This window comes from Aptenodytes patagonicus, chromosome 3 (genome assembly GCF_965638725.1).
Source record: "Aptenodytes patagonicus chromosome 3, bAptPat1.pri.cur, whole genome shotgun sequence".
NCBI lineage: Eukaryota > Metazoa > Chordata > Aves > Sphenisciformes > Spheniscidae > Aptenodytes > Aptenodytes patagonicus.
Genome location: NC_134951.1, coordinates 29615383 through 29636101, shown reverse-complemented (window position 1 = coordinate 29636101; position 20719 = coordinate 29615383). Strand labels below are relative to the sequence as shown.

General features: G+C 36.9%; 2 protein-coding genes across 9 annotated transcripts in view; both read left to right on the top strand.

Moving 5' to 3' along the window:
• The window catches only part of DST (dystonin), a 315857-nt gene that overhangs the window by 166764 nt on the left and 128374 nt on the right, over positions 1-20719 (top strand). For all 8 annotated transcript variants that reach the window (XM_076332973.1, XM_076332971.1, XM_076332965.1 and 5 more), the window contains 21 exons: positions 33-126; positions 462-616; positions 1496-1958; positions 2046-2174; positions 2367-2444; positions 2560-2721; positions 2822-2926; positions 4686-4781; positions 6142-6267; positions 6610-6762; positions 7015-7169; positions 7303-7429; positions 8580-8763; positions 9771-9928; positions 10260-10438; positions 10670-10808; positions 11733-11926; positions 14220-14382; positions 15066-15149; positions 15240-15347; positions 16138-16236. In XM_076332973.1, coding sequence (XP_076189088.1) covers positions 33-126; positions 462-616; positions 1496-1958; positions 2046-2174; positions 2367-2444; positions 2560-2721; positions 2822-2926; positions 4686-4781; positions 6142-6267; positions 6610-6762; positions 7015-7169; positions 7303-7429; positions 8580-8763; positions 9771-9928; positions 10260-10438; positions 10670-10808; positions 11733-11926; positions 14220-14382; positions 15066-15149; positions 15240-15347; positions 16138-16236 — 3151 coding nt within the window. The remainder of the gene's footprint in view (positions 1-32; positions 127-461; positions 617-1495; positions 1959-2045; positions 2175-2366; positions 2445-2559; positions 2722-2821; positions 2927-4685; positions 4782-6141; positions 6268-6609; positions 6763-7014; positions 7170-7302; positions 7430-8579; positions 8764-9770; positions 9929-10259; positions 10439-10669; positions 10809-11732; positions 11927-14219; positions 14383-15065; positions 15150-15239; positions 15348-16137; positions 16237-20719) is intronic.
• Positions 17488-19620, top strand: LOC143159131 (uncharacterized). The gene has a single exon (XM_076335605.1). It carries the CDS (start codon positions 17839-17841, stop codon positions 19618-19620), a length of 1782 nt encoding a protein of 593 aa, XP_076191720.1. The 5' UTR covers positions 17488-17838.

Genomic DNA, 20719 nt, shown 5'->3' with positions numbered 1-20719 from the left:
TTATTTTTCTGAAATGCTCTGGCATCACCTAGGTTGGAAATGCTGCAGCAGATTGCAAACAGAATTCAGCGGGACAGCCGGAGCTGTGAGGACAAACTAATACTTGCCCGGAATGCTCTGCAGGCTGTAAGTCAGTCGGTGATTTTACTTGTCTGTGTTCATGAACTTACTGCAGTGGAATGGCTACTTAAAAAAAAATTCTTTAGGATTTTTGAGTGCATATGTAATAGCTGCTACTTTTATTTTCATCTTCCTGTTACTTTTAATTTAGCATTTCTTCAAGAAAATACCAAAAATTGCCTAGAGTGAGTTCTCTTAGATTTTTTTGTCAGTAGTTAGATAAAATGCTTCACAATTGTTTCAAGATCAGAAGAAGTTTTAACAGAAAAATTAGGATTTCTTACAGCTCATTTCTCTTCGATTTAGCTGCAGGGCTTAATGGCTTTCTCTTATTTATTCAGGACACCAAGCGATTAGAGTCAGGGCTCCAGTTCCAACATGAAGCAGAGATAGCTGGGTATCTTCTCGAATCCGAGAACCTTCTCCGCCAGCAAGTGATTGATGCCCAAATTCTTATTGATGGAAAATACTATCAGGCAGACCAGCTTGTGCAAAGGTACTTTATTTTACAGTGTATTTTTATGAATAAATAAATGTCCCAAATATGGATACCCATTATGGACAACATTTTCAAATCTTTATGTCTATGGATAAACTTCTCAATCTGTCACTGGGCACCCAAATAAAGATTATCAGGTATTCTAGTGGGTACATTGCCCACAAACGTTGTTGAAGACAAGAGATGTTTGTAGTCATTTGTGAAAATGAAGTCATTCACCAGAAGATGACTTAAGTGTTTAATGTTTACTAGATATCTGAGTGTAAAGATGTTAGCTTGTTTTATTGCACCTAAAATGCTTTTAGAATTCACTAACTTTGATTTTAAAAATGGAGGTGAGATTTCTGGTGATAGCTGTAGATGTCTTAAGAGGTAATAAGTGGAGTAACATTAGCTTATATATGGCAGCGTGTACAGTCTTAGTAGAAAGATGCATTTAAATGGCATAATTCAATGTTATGAAGAAACTCCAAAGTTTTTCAGGATTCATCCTGGACTGGGTGAGATCAAGGACATAACAGCTCCTTGGCAGTGAACTGCAAGTGTTTGATCTACTGCAACATGTAGTACCTTGTAAGATTTCTGCTTTGCTGATTGTTCCCTGGAATTGTGTATGGTGCATGCTAGTGCCCATACCATGCTGATTTTCTGGTCATTGCCTGATTTCTGCATCTCTTATCTGTATTTATAGAAGTATAAGCTGACATACCGTATACTTTCTGATATAAATGCTTATTTATAAATATTTACGAACAACTAAAGTGTAAGAGATCATGTGAATTAATACTGCTATTCAGTTCAGCATGATAAACCTTAATCATAAGCATCCATTGAAATTATTTTTATTTATTTATTTATTTTCTTTTATTTTAATAGAGTTGCAAAACTTCGTGATGAACTGATGGCCATACGGACCGAATGTTCTTCTGTGTACAACAAGGGGCATGCACTGACAACAGAGCAGACAAAGCTGATGATATCAGGAATAACCGAAAGCTTAAACTCAGGATTTACAGCAAACCTAACCCCTGAATTAAATGCTGCAATGACCCAAGGTTTAACACCTACTTTGACTTCTTCCAGCTTGACATCTGGCCTTTCATCAGGTCTTACTTCCAGACTGACACCAACTATCACTCCCGCTTACACACCAGGCATCCCACCACGGTTAATTCAAAGCTACGTGACAGGAGTAGAGAGTGGGACTCTGCAAACACTCAAACTGATGCAAATCAGAAAACCTCGTATGAAATCAGCTTTTGTGGATCAGAATTTAACAGAAGAAGAGGTGAACATGAAATTTGTCCAGGACCTATTGAGCTGGGTGGAAGAAATGCAGGTAGCAATCTTTACAGAAACAGTCCGCTTCTAATTATTACGTTTACTCCTTGTAGATCTTGGCTAATTTTTCCTTCTTGTTTGTAAGGTGCAACTTGATCGAGCAGAATGGGGTTCAGATTTACCAAGTGTTGAAAGCCATTTAGAAAATCACAAAAATGTCCACAAAGCTATTGAGGAATTTGAATCCAGCCTTAAAGAAGCTAAAATCAGTGAGGTACAGCACCATATTTGTTATTTCTTTGGTTACTTTCTTACTGGGAGACCCATAGACTAATTGTTGAATTCTAGAACTGTGTTTGGGTTTCATAGTCTTAGTTACTTCTATCTCTAGATGACATATCATGAAATCTAATGGTTTAACATATCTAACCTTTTTATTGTCTTTTGACCTCATATACAAATACAGATCCAAATGACTGCCCCTCTTAAACTCAGTTATGCAGAAAAATTGCACAAACTGGAGAGTCAGTATTCAAAACTCTTGGTAAGTTTGTCATACTTCTTTGATGTTCAGCTTTTCAGTGTACATCATCTTTGATAAGGGATGAGCTTTAAATTCTGATTTTGGTAAATCCTTTTTTTTTTTCTTTTTAATAAAGAACACATCGAGAAATCAGGAAAGGCATCTAGATACTCTTCACAATTTTGTATCTCGTGCTACTAGAGAGCTGATATGGCTGAATGAAAAAGAGGAGGAAGAGGTTGCATATGACTGGAGTGAAAGAAACCCCAATATAACAAGAAAAAAGGAATACCATGCAGTATGTATTGCTAGTATAATCCAGAGGGAATAATTAAATAATCTTTAAGAATTTAAGAGATTTCTAAAACATTTCTGTCTTTTTTTTGTCTGGAAAAAAGGAATTAATGAGAGAACTTGATCAAAAAGAAGAAGTTATGAAATCAGTACAAGAAATAGCTGAGCAATTGCTTCTTGAAAATCACCCAGCCAGGCTAACCATTGAGGTAAGTTAGTAAAAACAGCACACAAACAAGAAAATAGTTTTGTCATTTAATAGACCTTAGATGTTGGGGGAAAAGAAGGGAAGTGCTAACTCGTAGGAAATTAAACAACAAGACTCTGAATAATGGGGCCTTTTTTTCCCTCTTGAGCATCTCTGTTGTCTCTGTCTTCCAGTGTCCAAAAAGTAAAAACACTTCTGTAAAGTTATGGTTACGTCTTGGATTGCTTAGATAAAATCCCCCTAAAGTCTAAAATTAGAATTTCCAGAGTTGGTCTGTACAGACGTTTCTGGTCATGCATGCAGCTTCTAGAGTTATTGTTACAAATCGCGTTGGCAAACTGAGGGCACAGAACAGACCTTATGTGGTTTCTCTCCTGTTGGATTGGAAGAGGTTTCAGTAGAGCTTTTCTAGTCACTTACAGGTTCCTACTATGGTTTAGGGTTGGTTTCATAACTTATTTGTCAGTGAATTATGAAACTTGTTTGGATGTTAAAAATCTGACCAGGTGATGTAATTTACTTCAGGCTTGAATCAAGCTCTGCATTATAGGTAAACGGTTTACAGAAAATTTATTGTAGCTGTTGTAGGGTCATAACAAGTTTCCAAAGGAGAATGTAAAACGCTTTTCCCTGTAGATCTTCAAAAAAAGAGTAAATATAGACAGTGGGTGGTAAAAATGGAAACAATAAAAAGCTGTTTTACTATATAAGAATGAAAAAACAGTCAGGTAGGATGGATTTTTATGGTTCTTCAGCTCAGTGAGTTTGGATAAATTGGAAACATAAAGAAAACTCCACCCTTCCTTCCTTCTCATGACGTTTGCTTTGAATAATAAATGACTTTTAATGTAATGTGGGGAATTCTATTCTTTAAAAGTATATGCTGCTCTAATGGGTTCTTATCAGTGTAATATACTTAATATATGAATATATTAAAGACACATATTATGTAACCAGGCCATCGCAGTGAAGATGACTATGCAGGTTATGATGTCTGCAATAATGCTATATTGGGACATTTAAAAAGAAAAAAAAAAGGAAATTTATGCCTTTTCTACAGAAGAATCTGTGCATTAATGCATGAGTTTGAAATTCATTGAAGCCGATGGAAAAACTCTTTTGAATTCCCCGAGAAGCATACGGAATTGAAAAATTGAGACACTTGGCTGATTTCACAAAGGCAAGAGTACCCTCTGCTGGTGAACACTCATGCAATGCATCTCTAGCGGCAGCACCGTGCAGACATATAGGAGGCATCGTTCCAGTAGGGTTACATTCTTTAAATTCCCATGTAACTGTTAACACAAAATTATACATTGCAGCGAGTCCTGATTATTTATTTTTATTGTGCATTCAGTGTTACTTTAATATCTGATTTGTATCCAAGGGAGAATCCAGCTATTTTGAATGAGTAAATAGAGCCACAGAATCATAGACTAGCTTAGGCTGGAGGAACCTCAGGAGATGTAGTCCAGACCGTACTTAAAGCAGTGTCAGGGCATTGTTTGGCTGAATTCTGAACGTGCCCGAGGATGTGGCGATTTCACAGCTTCTTTGGGAAAGTTTTCTGATGTTTGACTATGCTGTAGCAACAGGATTTTTCTCACGTCTAATTGGAATTTTCCTTGCTGCAGCTTGCTTTTCCTGGGTGAGGAGGATGCTTGTGTTTGCTACATTACTTTCATGTTTCCTAAATTCTGGAAACGTATGCACGTTTTTAATTTTCATTTCCTTTTGTAAAATCTTTGTCTCCTTTAAAGGCCTATAGAGCTGCAATGCAGACACAGTGGAGCTGGATTCTTCAGCTCTGTCACTGTGTTGAACAACATTTGAGAGAAAATGCTGCATATTTTGAGGTAAGAATGTGAAATGTTTTAAGTTAGGACCATAGTAAAAAAGTTGCAGTGAAAGTGCTACTTGCTCTCTCACAGTAGTTGTAGAATTGACATTTGTCATGTGCAGTCATTAGATGATGAGCCAGGCTCCCACAGTGTTACCACACCTGCATTGTCTTCACTACAGTTATATCAGTTCACAGCAGATGAAGATCTGGCCTGACGTTTTTTCAGAGTGCCACAGCTGCAAGTAGAGACTCTGAGAACGAAGCCGTGTTCTCTCCCTGTCATACACAACTGCCATCAATACAGCTTTTGCGGATGATGTAGAGTGGAGGGTAGTTAATGATGGCCAAGGGAGAACATATTCTAGGTGTTTTTTTCAGGACTACCCAAATAGAAATGGAACATACAGCATTAATAATAAACGGAGCAGAGAACACCCTGACAGCAGACATGTCCAGCGAAACACCTTTCTGATTATCACCCATTTACGTACTCAGCAGATGATGCAGTACTCAGTTACATGCATGAGGATCGAAGATTTCAGGGTTTCTCAGTTACATGCACGAGGATCGAAGATTTAAGAGTTTTTGGTTTTAAAAAAAAAAATCTACTCTTTTTTTATATTTAAATTATAAAGGTTAGTCCTTAGTGTCTTCTGGGCTGGGTGGCTGAAGGGGAAGGGGGGTGATGTTGGGATGAGATGCCTTCGGACTGAGAAAGTGAGAGCCCAAAGTTAGGAAATGGACACTGGAGAAGACAAAGTTGAGCGATTTGGGCTCCTAGTGGTAGGGGGAAGAAATGGGAATTCTGGATTTGAGAATTGAGGTTTCAGGGGCAGAATGGGGTGAGGATTATCACAGGACATTTCCCTTCCCAATCGTGTTTAACCAGGACCCTGGTTTGGAGGTGCAGATGCCCACGCAGAACTGCCAAGTGTGGCAGCTCACTTCCCCTCCTGCACAAAATGTTTGCTCCAGTGTGCTTGCTGAAGTTTGCAGCTAGTTTGCTACAGTTTGTAGGTTTTGTGTTCTTTATATATGAAAGTAGTTGTAATTCCAAGGGAAGCAAGAATCATTTCAGAAAATTTTTCCATTGCAGGAACAGTAATTAACTAAAGTTCAATAACTGCTGAATTAATTTTGCATGTAGGTACAATTAATTTGTACCAAGAATAACGGGTGTTACAATGTGTGCCTTCTTGAACAGTGCATTTAGACATGAGATCACGAATAGTGTTGTGTGGTACAGTGGTCACTTCAAGCTACTAGAAAAGATTATTTTTAAAAAGACAGCACTTAAAGAAAGCTTCATAGTGTAGCTGTTTGTATACTTTTTAGGTTGTTTAAAAATAACCCGGATATTTATCTCATCCTAGTTTTTCAGTGATGCCAAAGAAGCCATGGAATATTTAAAGAATTTGAAAGATACCATATACCGAAAATACAGTTGTGATAGATCAAGCAGCCTTCATAGGCTGGAAGACCTTGTCCAGGAGTCTATGGTAAGAATTCAAGGATCCCATTAACGTGGGTTACAATTAAACAAGAAATGTGTAGATATAGTTGGATATAAAATACGTGTGTTAAAACTACTCCTTTGAAGTGAAGGAATACAAAAAGAAGATTTGTTTTTTAGAACTTATAATTATTTATTTCTTCATCTTTACAATACCAGATGTTGTGGGAAACCAGTGACTTCAGAAAGATACTTTGTTCTTGTAAAATGTGTTACTTTTAAGGAACACAGTAAAATAAGTCAGGAAAAGAAAAGCTGAACAGGATCAAAGAAGCAGCACTGTATTCTGGCCATCTCTTATGACGTGTTCTTTTCTTAACTGTTTTAGGAAGAAAAAGAACAACTCTTGCAGTATAAGAGCACAGTAGCAGGCCTTGTGGGGAGAGCAAAGGCAATAATTCAGCTGAAGCCAAGGAACCCTGACTGTATACTCAAAACATCCATCCCAATTAAAGCCATCTGTGACTATAGACAAATTGAGGTTAGAAACTTGAATTTCCTCAAATCAATTACAGACGTGAGAATTCAGCTAAAGTTTCATTAATTACCATGTTCCTGGAGAACACTAGGCTCTAAATTTCTTCCACCCTATTAAACAAGAGCAAATCCTTGTGTTGAACATTGTTTTTGTTGTTCTGTTGCTTATTTGTTGGCACCATTTGCAGAAGTGCTTTGTAAAAGTATTTTGTAATGCTTAGCTCATTAAATTATTCTGCTTTTCTGTTAATACTAGATAACTATTTACAAAGATGATGAGTGTGTATTAGCAAACAACTCCCATCGTGCTAAATGGAAAGTCATTAGCCCGAGTGGTAATGAGGCCATGGTTCCATCTGTATGCTTTACAGTTCCTCCACCAAACAAAGAAGCAATAGATACAGCCAACAGGTAGGGACAAAACAGAAACACCCATTTTCTTTTAAAATCCATTTATATGAAGCTTGGGTTAAAATAACGTCTAACTTTTTTTCCCTTTTCATGTGTTACTTTGATCTAAAGTTGGAGTCATTTTATGTTTCAGGATTGAACAGCAATTTCAGAATGTTCTGGCCCTTTGGCATGAGTCACATGTAAACATGAAGAGTGTGGTGTCCTGGCATTACCTGACAAACGAAATTGAAGCTGTTCGAGCTGGCAATGTTGCCTCGGTATGTGCTATGTCTAGCAAGGGCCTCTTAGCCATTTGCTGGGAAGTCATAGGATACACTTCCCAGAAATATTGTATAAGCAACAATTTGCAGCAGTCTTCATCTTCCTTGTGGGAATAGCTGGCAGTGGCCATGCTGGTTACCACCGTGCAACGTTCTGCCTTGATCTGAGTAGACTTTACACACATGCATTTGGGGAAGGAGCAGAGAGGTTGTATTATGAAAACTACCTGTTAGCCTTATTGTGCTAATCTCTCTAGTCTCCTGTGGTCAGAGGGAGGATCTCTCAAGCAATTGAACAGTGACTAAATCTGAATTTTGTTCTGGAAGAGTCTACCTTTCTGCATTTATGTTGAAGATTTGCTTCATTAGGCTAAGGTTAATCTTCATGAAAACCCCCATTATTTCCTTATGGCTGCAACTTCTTACTAACAATGGAACAACTGTGAAGCGACATTTAGTCTTTTAAGTTGAAGGCAGCTGAACACTCATTCCTCCTTAGTGCTTTTTTTCATTCTTATACATGTCTGTAACTTGAAATGATAAATAGCTAATTAGGATCAATTTGTCAGAAATGAAATAGTGATATAGATCAAAATACTATTCTGTCTGGCTAAAACAGTTTGTGAGATCATAGAATTACACAGTGTTAGATGTATAGCGTAACACTATTTAATATAATCGTTTATTACACAACATTGGTGTATGTCTATCTACAAACTGTTGCAATAATATTTGTAATACCCAAACCAACATTTTTACTCCTAATTTCCCACTGTTGCTGTTGAAAAGAAGGAATCTGAGATAATTCTTGAAGTGCCCCTACTTCTATGACTCTTTCTGGCTTCCTGTTTGTTGCTACATGGCATTAGATGGAGAAATGGTGTCTGATGTAGGATTGTCTTAACATAGCCCATTACTGGCATTAAAGATGGAAAAGGATTTTATAGTGGGTGTAAACTATCAGCTGTTATGCTGATACCTGTCAAGTGGACTCCAGCCCAGGAACAGCAAGCTTTCAGAACCTCGATTCTTTGACTTTACCATCTTAGTAATTGGTCAATATTGCTTTTTGATAAAAAGCATTACAGGGAACTGTGTGAGTGATGCATCATTGCTGACCGTGCCTTGGGTTTATGATCTGTTGCAGATAAAGACGATGTTGCCAGGTGAACATCAGCAGGTTCTAAGCAATTTGCAGTCCCGCTTTGATGATTTTGTGGAAGATAGCCAGGAGTCCAAAATCTTTACAAGCTCCGATACAGCACAGCTGGAAAGGGAAGTTAGTGTTTGCAAGCAATACTATCAAGAGCTTCTGAAATCTGCAGAAAGAGGTAAAAGTTTGCTGAGAAGAGTAGAAAGATGCCATCACGAGAGAGATTGTAGTTCTTGATAAAACTTGTCTCCCTGAATACAAGCTCTAGCGAATTACCCATTTTATCATAGCAATATTGTTAATGCCCCAGTTCTTCTGAACAAATAGTCATCATTTTAACAATGTGCACAATTACATTGTACAGAAGCTCTAAGATTTTTTAACTTTGTATATATTAAGCTATGTAGAAATATTGATGTGTTACTTAATATACAGAGCGCTACAAAAAATTTTACACCCAAGAATTTGTTCTGTGCACTGCAGCTCACTGTTTAGTCATGCCTTCCTTGTTTTTGAATGTTGGAAATGCAACTTGATTACTTTGTTGAGTTCATAACAGAATTACAACTTTTTTCACACTGTTAACGCAAGAAAAGTGTCCTAGATATTTTCCTAGCTCCGCAGAATGCCTGTGGTTACTGCTCTCTTGCCTCTGTTTTTAAGTACAGTAAGAACAGAAAGCTTAAAATACCTGCTCTGATTTACTGTCAAGTAGCTAATGACTTAAAGAAATACGGTAGTGCAAAGCTGATTACTGCATTAGCGTAGTTCACTATGCTTAAGGGAAGGTGAGTTGCCCTGTGCGTCTGAAAGAGAGGATTTAAAAAAAACAAAAAAAAAAAGCCCTGGAGGTTTACTGTAGTATTGTGCCTGATACAATCTGACTGAAAGACTCAGTCACTGAGTTTAGCAGTGTCTGCGTGAGTGGTGATGCTCGTGCCTGGGATGAATGGTCAAAGATGTATGCTAATTTTTCACGTGTGAGGAGGTGATCTAATAATAGCTAAAATTTAAAGGTTCCTAAAATTTGCCTTATAGCCAAAATTCCAATGGAAACTGATGGGATTTCAGCCAGTCATGAAAAGACCTGTAGAATGGTGACTTTAGAAAGTGTTTCATAAGAAGACATGGTGGAAATGACGTGATGGCTTTGTTTGCTAACATGTGCCTTGTTTCTTTCAACAGAGGAGCAGGAAGAATCTATTTACAATCTGTACATCTCCGAAGTCAGAAATATCAGACTTCAGCTGGAGAGTTGTGAGGAGCGGTTAATACGGCAGATCCGAACCCCAATGGAAAGGGATGATCTACATGAAAGTGTGTTTAGGATATCAGAGCAAGAGGTGAGCCTTTGAGAAAGGCTGTTTTACCTAGGAAAAGAGTTTTCTTTTAAAACAAATATATCCAGACGTTTTGAGTGTAGCCAGGAAAGTTTGCGGTGCACCTTGAAAAGACAAGAGTCAAAGATTAAGCTTGTGTTTGTCAGAAAAAAAGATGCCAATAAATGGCGACTCTGTTAGTTTCCCTCTTACGCATATGTTCCTTTTTAAAAAATTTTAATGGTGTCCACGTGAAACAAGCAAAGGAGAGCAGACCTGTACTGATAATGATATGTAGAGTATACATGAGGTTGATGTAGGATAAAAGCACTGTCAATCACCTTTCATTTTACAGAAACTGAAGAAAGAACTGGATCGACTGAAGGATGACCTGGGAGTCATCACAGATAAATGCGAAGAGTTTTTCAGTCAAGCTGCTGGTTCACCTTCAGTCCCTACTCTGCGCTCTGAACTCAATGTTGTTATTCAGAACATGAACCAAGTTTATTCCATGTCTTCCATTTACATAGATAAGTATGTAATAGGCCATCTCCCATCACACATGTTTTTAGTTTACAGTTTTCTCTTAAAAAAAAAAAGAAATATAAAGATACTGGTATGAATAATACTGATCAAGGAAAAGGGACTTAACATAATTTTAACATTTTATAAAGGGGTACCCCATGACATGAAAAGGCTGAAAACCACAAGTGTGTTGAGTGTTGTTATTGATGGTTCAGTTAACAGGAGATTAATGTTTTTCAGATTAAAAACTGTAAATTTGGTGCTGAAGAACACCCAAGGAGCAGAATCGTTAGTAAAACTCTATGAAACTAAATTGTGTGAAGAAGAGGCAGTAACGGCTGACAAAAACAATATTGAAAATCTGATGGGTACATTAAAGGTAAGAGTTGGCTGGTGCCTTTTCATGGGCAAATCAAAAAATAATAGGAAAATGATCTGTCTTATAACACCTATCGTAGTTATGCTGTACTGTATAGTGTATCAAAAGTTGGCTTGTGTATTTGGAGGAAAGTCTGTATTAGGATTGACATCTCAAAAAAAAGAAAAAAAGACAGCTTTGGAGCATTAGGAATTGGATAGTTTGCATGCACATTCCAGCTGTTAGGAAATGCCTTGCAGTATCTGAACTTCAAAGAGTGGCAGTTGTTAATGCTGCAGTAAGACTTACTTTTTTTGTCTCTTCAAAAGGTAACATATGCTTAAGGTAACATAAATATATCCTTATATAAATGTGGCCACAGTAACGTTCCTGCTACTGCTATGGTACACTAATCAGGGTTTCCTAGGAGGTTTGGCAGATATCTCTGAGAAAGGGTAAGACTGAAGTTCAGCGTTTTTTCTGTGCTGTATATACCTCATTTTAATATTGCAAATGATGAGTAATGCTTTTTCGTTAGATAGAATGATTGGCATCTACCTAAGGATTTTTTTTTTTGGAAAGCTGTGGTTTATAAGATAAGCATGTTAATTTGCTCTCTCTGTTTTTTAGTGGGCATGGTGGTGTTGGGTTGACGGTTGGACTCGATGATCTTAGAGGTCTTTTCCAACCTCAATGATTCTATGATTCTATGATGTATGTGTTGTGGGGGATGCTGTTACTTAGACTTATTCTGCAGTTCATAGCTAATTAGTTGCTTCAGACCCGTTCTGGTGCCATTCCAGTGTTTGAGCAACCAGAAGTAAAATATTCATTTAAACATTTTTCACTTATTCATTTATACATTTTGGTCATGTAAAATACTCATTTATAAAATAGTGTCATAATTTAGGAGTTATTTACAATTTGTCATTTATCACATGCTAGCAATGGAGATCTGAAGTAGATGAGAAAAGACAAGTGTTCCATGCCTTAGAGGATGAACTGCAGAAGGCAAAGATGATCAGTGATCAAATGTTTAAAACGCACAAGGAGCGTGATCTTGACTTTGACTGGCATAAAGAAAAAGTTGATCAGTTAGCCGAGAGGTGGCAAAACATTCATTCTCAAATTGAAAATAGGTTTGTATAACTTTTTATTATAATCTGTTCATGTTTTTTGCTGGTGTTGTTGTTTCTGAGGAAAAATGATCAGAAATGAATGCTAAAATAGGTCAGAATAGTTTTCTGAACTATTTGTGGAAAGTGCTTACATCAAGGATTCCCACCTTTTCTATGCTGTTGACATCGTTGTCTTATTTTTCCACAGGAAATGTCTGTGACTGTTGAGCACCAAAAGGTTAACAAGATAGAGAAACTTTATTTACTTACAACTTACTGAGGCACAGTAGAGATAAATTGTCTTTTTTTCTTTCCAAAAAAAGCATGCAGAAATGGCTTGCTCTCCTTTGGAAATACCATCTGTTTTTCCACATAATTAGTTCTGACAGGCTAAACTGGTGAGCTGATTCATCAGTTGTGATTGGATTCATGTTAACTTGCTTTTAATGACTTAAGTGCTAAGTCTGGAAGTCCTTAGCTTCCTTTGACTTTGTGATAATTTTGTCACAATAACTTTTGGTGAAATGCCAGTATTTTCTTTTGGCGTGCAACTGTTTTCATGCAGCCTCAATATCCAGTTGAGATGTTGCTCTAAATTCAGCCCTTCAGTATTACTGTCATGACGATAATGTTACTCAAACGCACATGCTTGCACAGATATACAGATACAGCAGAACACATCTACCTGTAATTCCGAAGGAGATGTCCTGACATGACATTCCTGGAAATAATTTTTCTTTCAGTCTCTACAGTACTGTTTCCTATATGGAAAGGAAACAGAACTAGAAACTGAAGGAAAAAGTATGGGCAAGTTCAGGAAGTCTGTATTTTACAGAGTGAATTTATTTCCTTTAAAATCTACTTTAGTTTGTCATTATAGATAACCTGAACAAGAGCATCAAAGATAGTGCTTTTCATGTAAAACTTCACACAACAACCTTTCACATTTTTGTCCTTCTTTTTTAAGGAGCAAATATCCGTACAGGTGTAATACTGAAGTTATTAACTTGTAATTAACTAATTTAGTTGTCTCTGTTTAATATTGCTAGAAGTTAAAAGGGAGATGGGCAAAAGCTGACTCATTTAAAGCCGACTGCAGAACTGCAAGCTTTAAATCCACCTCAGATTTTTCATCATCTGGTAGCGTGGCAGAATTTAAATGATAAAACAGTAGTTTTATGAGGTACTGAAGTGTCCTTATTTCTTCAGAGGGCAAACATGAACCACATGCTCTCCTTACAGGGCCATATCCTGAATAGAATATGCTGAAAAATGACTGTTAATAGTGGCTTCTAGTGTAAATAGGACAGATTGTGGTAGTTGCAGCATGTAGCTGTAAACAAGCTGCTTTCTGCAAATGTTCACTCTGCTGCTTCCTAACAGCTTGACACTGATGATCATTATGCGAAAAGTATGTACAAATATTGGCTGCAGTTATCATGATCCTTTCTCTTTTTCATGGTTATTAGCTTTAAAACATGCTTAAGTATGAAACCTGAGCAATATTGTTTCCTTTGCTTGCTCTTTTTCAGTCTCCTTTTGGCATCTTGAGAACAACACTAGTACGACTCAAACTATTAATTCCAAGTCAGACTATAAAAAGTTGTTAAATAAGTATGTTTATCCATAATCATGCGGTGTTTTGGATTAGTTGTATTTATATGATCTTTTCATGATCTATAAGGATCACGAAAGAAAAATTGTCAGTATGGAAACCACTTTCAAGAAGTAGACAGCACTCTTTTTTTCAGGTCAAAACCATGATTTAAAAATGGACTTACCCAACAGGATCAGTTGCTTTCGCACATTAGAATATTTAAAAGCTTTGGTTTTAGTGTAACTCCTGTCGTTTTGTGGGAGGCACAGAGAGAGTATAGTATGGCGGACTTTACTTAACCTCCAGTACAGCTCTTCCCTTTCTTGATTCACATAGGTCACATTTGAAATACTCTCACTTCTTGTAACAGAATTAATTGCTGTTGCAGAGCCCTCCCTCTTGCTTGGGCATTCCTGTGCTCACAGAGCTTCAAGCAGTTTAGCTTACTAATGAGGGATATATGCAGAATTTCTTCTGTAGTAGGATCTCTCCTGGGTGTCATTTATGACAAATGAAAAGGTTTCTTCAAGCTGGGAATCTTGATGTTTGAGAAGTTAATTTACTGTTTAGTTAGTGTTATTTTAGTATGTTTATAACGTGAGCTATAGCAGAGCTAAGGCATCCGAAGCCTTTAAAACTGTATTTGGCTTAGTGTTGTACTTTTTATCTTTCATATTCATCTTCTTTCCTTTGGCATATCTTCTAAAATAAAATCAGGTTGCGTGACTTAGAAGGTATTAATAAATCTCTGAAGTATTACAAAGATACTTACAATTCTTTGGACACGTGGATTCAACAAGTGGAAGATACTCAGCGAAAGATTCAAGAAACCCATCCTGAAAATAGCAAAGCATTGGCCAAACAGCTGAACCAACATAAGGTATGAAAGGGATTTCATTGTAGGAAAGCACTGCTCTAATGACTGAAAAAGAATTAAAATATCTTTTGAACCCAGTCATGTCAGTCTTATTTCTTGATAGGAAGTGCTTATGTCCCTCAGCCCTTGTAAAATTACAAATAATCACCAGCTTTTATGTTTTTTATGTTTACAATGCAGCTAACATCATTAATGTATCACTTACTGATTATAGGCATTTTATAGACCAGGTTGTTTTGGTCTTCAAATCTGCAAGAAGAGCAAAACCTTAGAGAGTACCTACGATTCTGGACTCTGCTTATCACATCGTTTTTTATTCAGTACTGCTCTTGGTAGTTATGGACATAGAAATATTTTCATGGAGGCAGAGCTAAACTCAACAACTCTCTCCTGCAAGAAGGAAATGCAGCTTAAATAAGAGACAGAATAACAAATTATATGCATGAAGTGGTATATTCTTATTTTCTTTTTAAGTTCACTCACCAGCTATTAAACCTGGGAGGGTTTTTTCACTACTTCTGTAAGCCTGACAAAGCCAGGACATGGGCTTGAGCATGTAATTACTTGTACACACATGGAAATGAGCATATTATGTAAATTTCATGACGTTAGGTAAAGTAGAAATGCTAATAATAATAGTAACAAAAATCACTTTTAAGATGAAAATGTAGATTCCTATTTTACAGATGCTGGTTTCTGAGATTGAAATGAAACAAAGCAAAATAGATGAATGCCAGAAGTATTCAGAACAATACTCAGCTGCTGTGAAGGTAATAAATAACATTATACTTAGAATCCTTTTTTTTAGTGTCAGTATCATGTGGAATGCTGATCATTTTGTGTGTTTTCTCCTTTTACAGGACTATGAGTTGCAGACTATGACCTACAGAGCTATGGTTGACTCCCAACAAAAATCTCCAGTGAAACGCCGAAGAATGCAAAGCTCATCAGACTTCATTATTCAAGAGGTAAATGGATTTCTTACGACAGGAAAACATGTTTTTTTGAGTCTTTCTTAAAACAGAGTAAACACAAGTGTGGGATTTAGGATTTATTAATGATGAAATACGGTAACCCAAGCAAGATTTTTTTTTTTTCTCTATAGATTGATGATGTGATAAATATCCTATTGGTCATTATGCAGTATTTAGATAATGAGACAGTATATTGCTGTTGATGAACAAAAGTCCCCCAAATTATAAAAAACTCTATGAGAAATGTACCTCAGTAAAACTGTTTAGAACTACTTCTGGGCTGGATCTTGATCACAGTAAACAGGGGGAGCTTTCATCTTTGCTGAAAAGATGAATATGGTAATATGGTAAAACTTACCAGATCTGGACACTTTGACAGATTCCAAGGCAAATCAGCCTCATTTGGGTGGTAAAGAGAAATCTGTCTCCCTGCTAACTGTTAGAGAGAGGAATAGTGACCAGCACTGCTTGTCCCTCTTAGAACCTGTTCTTACAGGAGGGAAGAATCAAGTGACTGTGAAGACAAAACATTGTCTTCTGTTTCTTCTCCTTATGGATCTCCTCATAGATCCTTAGGATTTATTTGTGCAAGTGCACCCTGCTGATGGCATTCAACTTTGGAATCAAAATTAGGACTTTGGAATCAAAATTAGGACTTTGGATTCCACGATCAGGATTTTGCAATCAAAATTGGGATAGGTTCTAGAGTAGTGTTTATCACTTCTTTGAAAGTTAATGGGAGTGTTTACATCTGTCTTCTGCCCCCCTCCCCCTTTCTCTGCAGTTCATGGATTTACGGACTCGTTATACTGCCTTAGTGACCTTGATGACCCAATACATTAAGTTTGCAGGTGACTCTCTGAAAAGACTGGAAGAGGAAGAGGTAGGTCTTCCCTTGGCAGCCGGCCAAGCAAAAAGAACAGCTAGGCAAACAAAGAGCAATATGCCTGTTGGAATTATTCACAAAGTTAGCAGCAGATATGAAAGACTAAAATTGCTTATATACTGCGCTTTTTACAGGAATGTAGGAGTGTTAAATTACACCATTAGCATTCAGATAAGCAAAATCCTATACCATCTATACATTTTACCAGTTCTTCCAGCTAGAAGGATCATATGATTCACTGAATTCTGATGGAGATGTAGTTACATACAGTACATATTAATACTTCAATATTTTAGAGCTTGATGTTTTGGATAAATGCAGACATTAAGATAAGGGCAAACTTACTGTGCATGCACTGTTGATACCCTGTGTAGGCCTTAATATTCCATAGTATGTATTCTGGTCCACTTGACATACAAGGGAGTTCTTTAGACAGGGAGATGCGATGCCCTCTTAATTAATTTCTTAAGTTTCTTTGACATGTTTAGATTTTTTTTTTCCTTCTACCTTTCTACTGTATTGATTCCTTGGGGTCAAACAGATTTTTACTTATGCTTAGCATTGAATCTTATTAACAAGAGTAGGTTCCTGAAATTGAGCAGACAAATTACTTAAAATACATGCTTGCTGCAGAATCAACCTTCCAAATAATTGAGAAAAAAATACTTTTAAATTCTTCACTTTCTTTGGAAATGTTTCTCTCTGAAAGAGATTGTATAGTCATTCTTTAAGGACGACAGTGTTTTAGTTTAATCTATACAGTGCATATCTCTAAAATAATGCCCATATTAAATGTAGTCCTGTAATTAATTGTGCCCGTATTTACTGTAGTCCTATATAAATTATGTAAAATTGGAGAACACTCTCATAAGGGTATAAATTTTAATGTTGTTATTGCAGAAAAAAATCGGAGTTCTTAAATGTTATGTAATTCTGATGCTGGCTTTGTCTTTACTGGCTTTTCTTGCTATTGAATACCTCTGGACAAGCTGTAACACTAACAGCATGTATCTTTGTGCATCATGAAGTGGTGGAGCATACGGATGGAAATAGATGCTTGTTGATAAGTAGCCATTATAACTGAGGCTTTAGTATGACTAATAATGCTAATGGTATCAAGGATAAAAAGTGAAACAACAAGAATTGAAACAAGGTTCAAGAAACCTGTGAATGCCGATAAGCTTCATGTTCTTCAAGAGCAAAGAGAATCTTTTAAACTCTTTCGAGTTTCAGTCTGCTCTGAATCTCCAGTACTTATTTTTGGAAATCAAAACACCCCCCATCTTCCATCCTCCTCCACCTTCCAGCAGCCTTCTAAATCTTTGATAGCTTGTTTGAAGATAACCTAAGTAGGTTTCCAGTCTCAAAATGATTTGATGGTTTTTTTCTTTGTAATCAGGGTAGCAAATCAGAAAATGAATAATCCTTTTCAAAGGAGGAATGATAATTTTTTTCTGCCGGGATCAGACCTCTGAAGTCTGTGATTGTTCCAAGATTTCCTTCCATGCCAATCTTTCTTCCTAACTCTCAGTAATGGTGTTAAGAATGCACAGAATAAGGAAAAAATAACATCCTTTCCATGATATCTCAGTTTAATCCATGTGCTGTCATGCTCAGAGCTTACCAGAGGAGAGTGAACTCCAGCAACCTGTGAAGTCAGCTGAAGTCTTTCAGCGTTTGGGATGTAATGAATCTGTTGAATTCAGAGAGGAAAACACACCTAATGAAAGCATGATGGATGTGGAATGTTTGCAAAAAGATGACTCTTCCAGTAAACCTAAACACACAGAAAATGACTTGGAAATTGACAGAAGAAAATTAGATGTAGACAGATACAATAAAATCAAAACTGCTAGAACATTAAAGCAATTTTTAAATTTCAGTGGTCAAGAAAGTAGCATTAGTGACAACAGAGAAAATGAGCTACATACAGAGCAAGAGAATTTAATGGGTTTTGGTAATCGAAGTAAAGAAGAAGAAAATGGTAGAAAAGATTGTTTTGTTTCAGCTGAGATCTGTGTGAGTGTGAATAACGATCCTGGTGAAAAGTTAAATGAGCAAATTGTTAATGGAGAGAGACGGAAAACAGAGGAAGTATCAAAGAAGTTGCCTGAAGTGGAAACGATACAAAAAACCACAGGAAAAAATTGTTCAAGAAAGGCAGGGAGTGATGTTCCAACAAAGGAAGAATGTGAGATGCAAGCAGAAACTAATTTTGAGCTAACAATGAAGAAAGATGAAGTTACTCCAAAAACTGGAAAGCGTGCCCTGGGTATCAGCCCTCACAAGCAGCAACATTTTTCACCAAGAACTCATTTTGAATGTCAGCGTAGAGAACATTGCTTTACCAAAAGTGACAGCCATAATACTTTAAACTCTGAAGACAGAGAGTTTCAAGTGTGTGGTGAAAAAGGTGACTCTCTTTCAGGTGTAAGGGATGCAACACCTTTAGAGAAAGTTGCATCCTCTTTCAGAGAGCTGGCAGCGCAAAATGGAAGTGAAAAAACAAAGTTTGTGAGCAATTCAGGCGTTTCTGGTGGTGTTGAAAGGGATACAAATAAACTGCACAGAGCATCTCTGGATAAAAGTTACTTCATGGCAGAAAATGAAATCCTAGAAAAAACAAATTTAAATCCAAATGAAGTCAAGAGTACAATGCAAGAAATTTTGGCTGTTTCTTCAGGAAATATTTCAGAGAATCGGTATGCAGCAAAAGTCTCTGAATCTTATCCATTAGGTTCTGAAGCGTCACCAGTGCGGAGTGATCCAAGTTTAGGTATGGAATTGTTAGGAAATGCTGGTGATTTAAATGCAAATGTAGCCCTCTCAGAAATTATTTCTGGAGGGGAGGATTATTTTCCATTGTCAGAACATGGATTAGCAAAACAGCTTTTGAGTCACGATGAGAAAGTAAGTGAGAAGAAAATATCACAGGGTAAAATTTGTGGTTTGGACAAAATAAATATAAGTGGGAAGAAGCGGTGTGGAGAAGACAAGTTAGAACAGGGTCAGAAATGTAAAGATATATTGCTAGTTGCAGAAATGGACAGTAGAGAAAAGGGTCATAGCACAAAGGTACCTGGAAAAACCACTGAACTCCAGAAAACACGCTGTGAAAAAAGAGGGAAAAAAGCCTCACTTGGAAAAAAAGAAAAGCAAAAAAAAAGAAACAATGATAAAGAAGATAAAAGGAGCACAACTATTATTAAGGTACCAGAGTTTTTATGCAATGAAAATGAAACAGTTAATTTAAGAATGATTCTAAACCAATCTAAATCAACATTTGAATCTCAAAATATGTCAAGGTCAAGTGATTTAAAGTTGATTGAATGTATTTTAAACGATGAATATGCTAATGATATTAATTTCTTTCCATTTTGAGATGCTTACATTTTTTAAGTTCTTACAAATTTGTTTTTATTTTGTATTACTATCTAATTACCATCCTTTTCTCCACCCAGCTGATGCTCAGCCATGTCGATTAGAAATAATGAAAGCTAACAAGATGTAGTTTGTGACTGTACCTGTGTTTTTAGTTCTTTGTTTTCAGGCATAATACATTAGATTTTGTGTCTGTGGGAGCATAAAAGGAGATCTGATAAGAAACCAGTTTAAACGTTTGGGGTCTGTTCAAAATTGTGACACAGGGGAAGTATGGAGAGGAACTGAAGAAGTTGCCTTTGCATTAGCCTTTTAGGAAATAAGTTTCATATATCATATGAAAAATCAAGTAAATCTGGTAAATTTGATCTAAACCAACGTTTTGTGTATTTGAAAATGTTGCTATAATTACCCTTCATGCCATGTTTGTATGATCATAGGAATATAGGTGTGTTCTTACCTCATGTTAGCTCACATTTGGTAACTAATACCATAATAGTGCTAATGAAGACAAGGTATGTATGGTTTCAACTATATTATTACTGGTGAATACACATCTTGTTTGTAAGAGTGTCCCTTCATCTGCCAACATACAGAGACTACTAGCCATCTGGTTTTCACTAGGATTTTCCTAATCAGCATGTTTGTACTTCTAACTGTGTCTACACTGCAGAGCAGCTGTGCTCTTACCAGTCGCCCAGCTGAGCCAGTAGAAGCATTGGGACTGTGGAGCACACTACAGAGCATAGATGTACTGACGTTTAGATACTTCTCTTTCTGGAGCTGATGCATCTTGGCTCTAGCTCTAGATACAGTTTCTTTTCTTGGAGGGGATTTCCAAACTTCTCTTGTGTTATTTGTGCTTGCAAGCATAAAATCCTTCTTCCGATTCCTACTGAACTGATCCAGAAATGGTAGGCCACTTTCTCCTCGGGAATTCTTGCACATAGTGTTTGGCTTACTGTTTGCTCTGCCTATTTGTTTGGAGAAAAAGCATATGCAAGCTGTTGTTTGACGCTGCTTACTGCTAAGAGGCATCTGACTGAAGTGAGAGGCTTCAGGACTTCTTCGCTTTGTGGATGTCTTTATGAAGGGTTTC

Excerpts from the sequence above, each read along its gene's own strand:
- LOC143159131 (XM_076335605.1), top strand. The coding sequence starts at position 17,839 with ATGTGCTGTCATGCTCAGAGCTTACCAGAGGAGAGTGAACTCCAGCAA.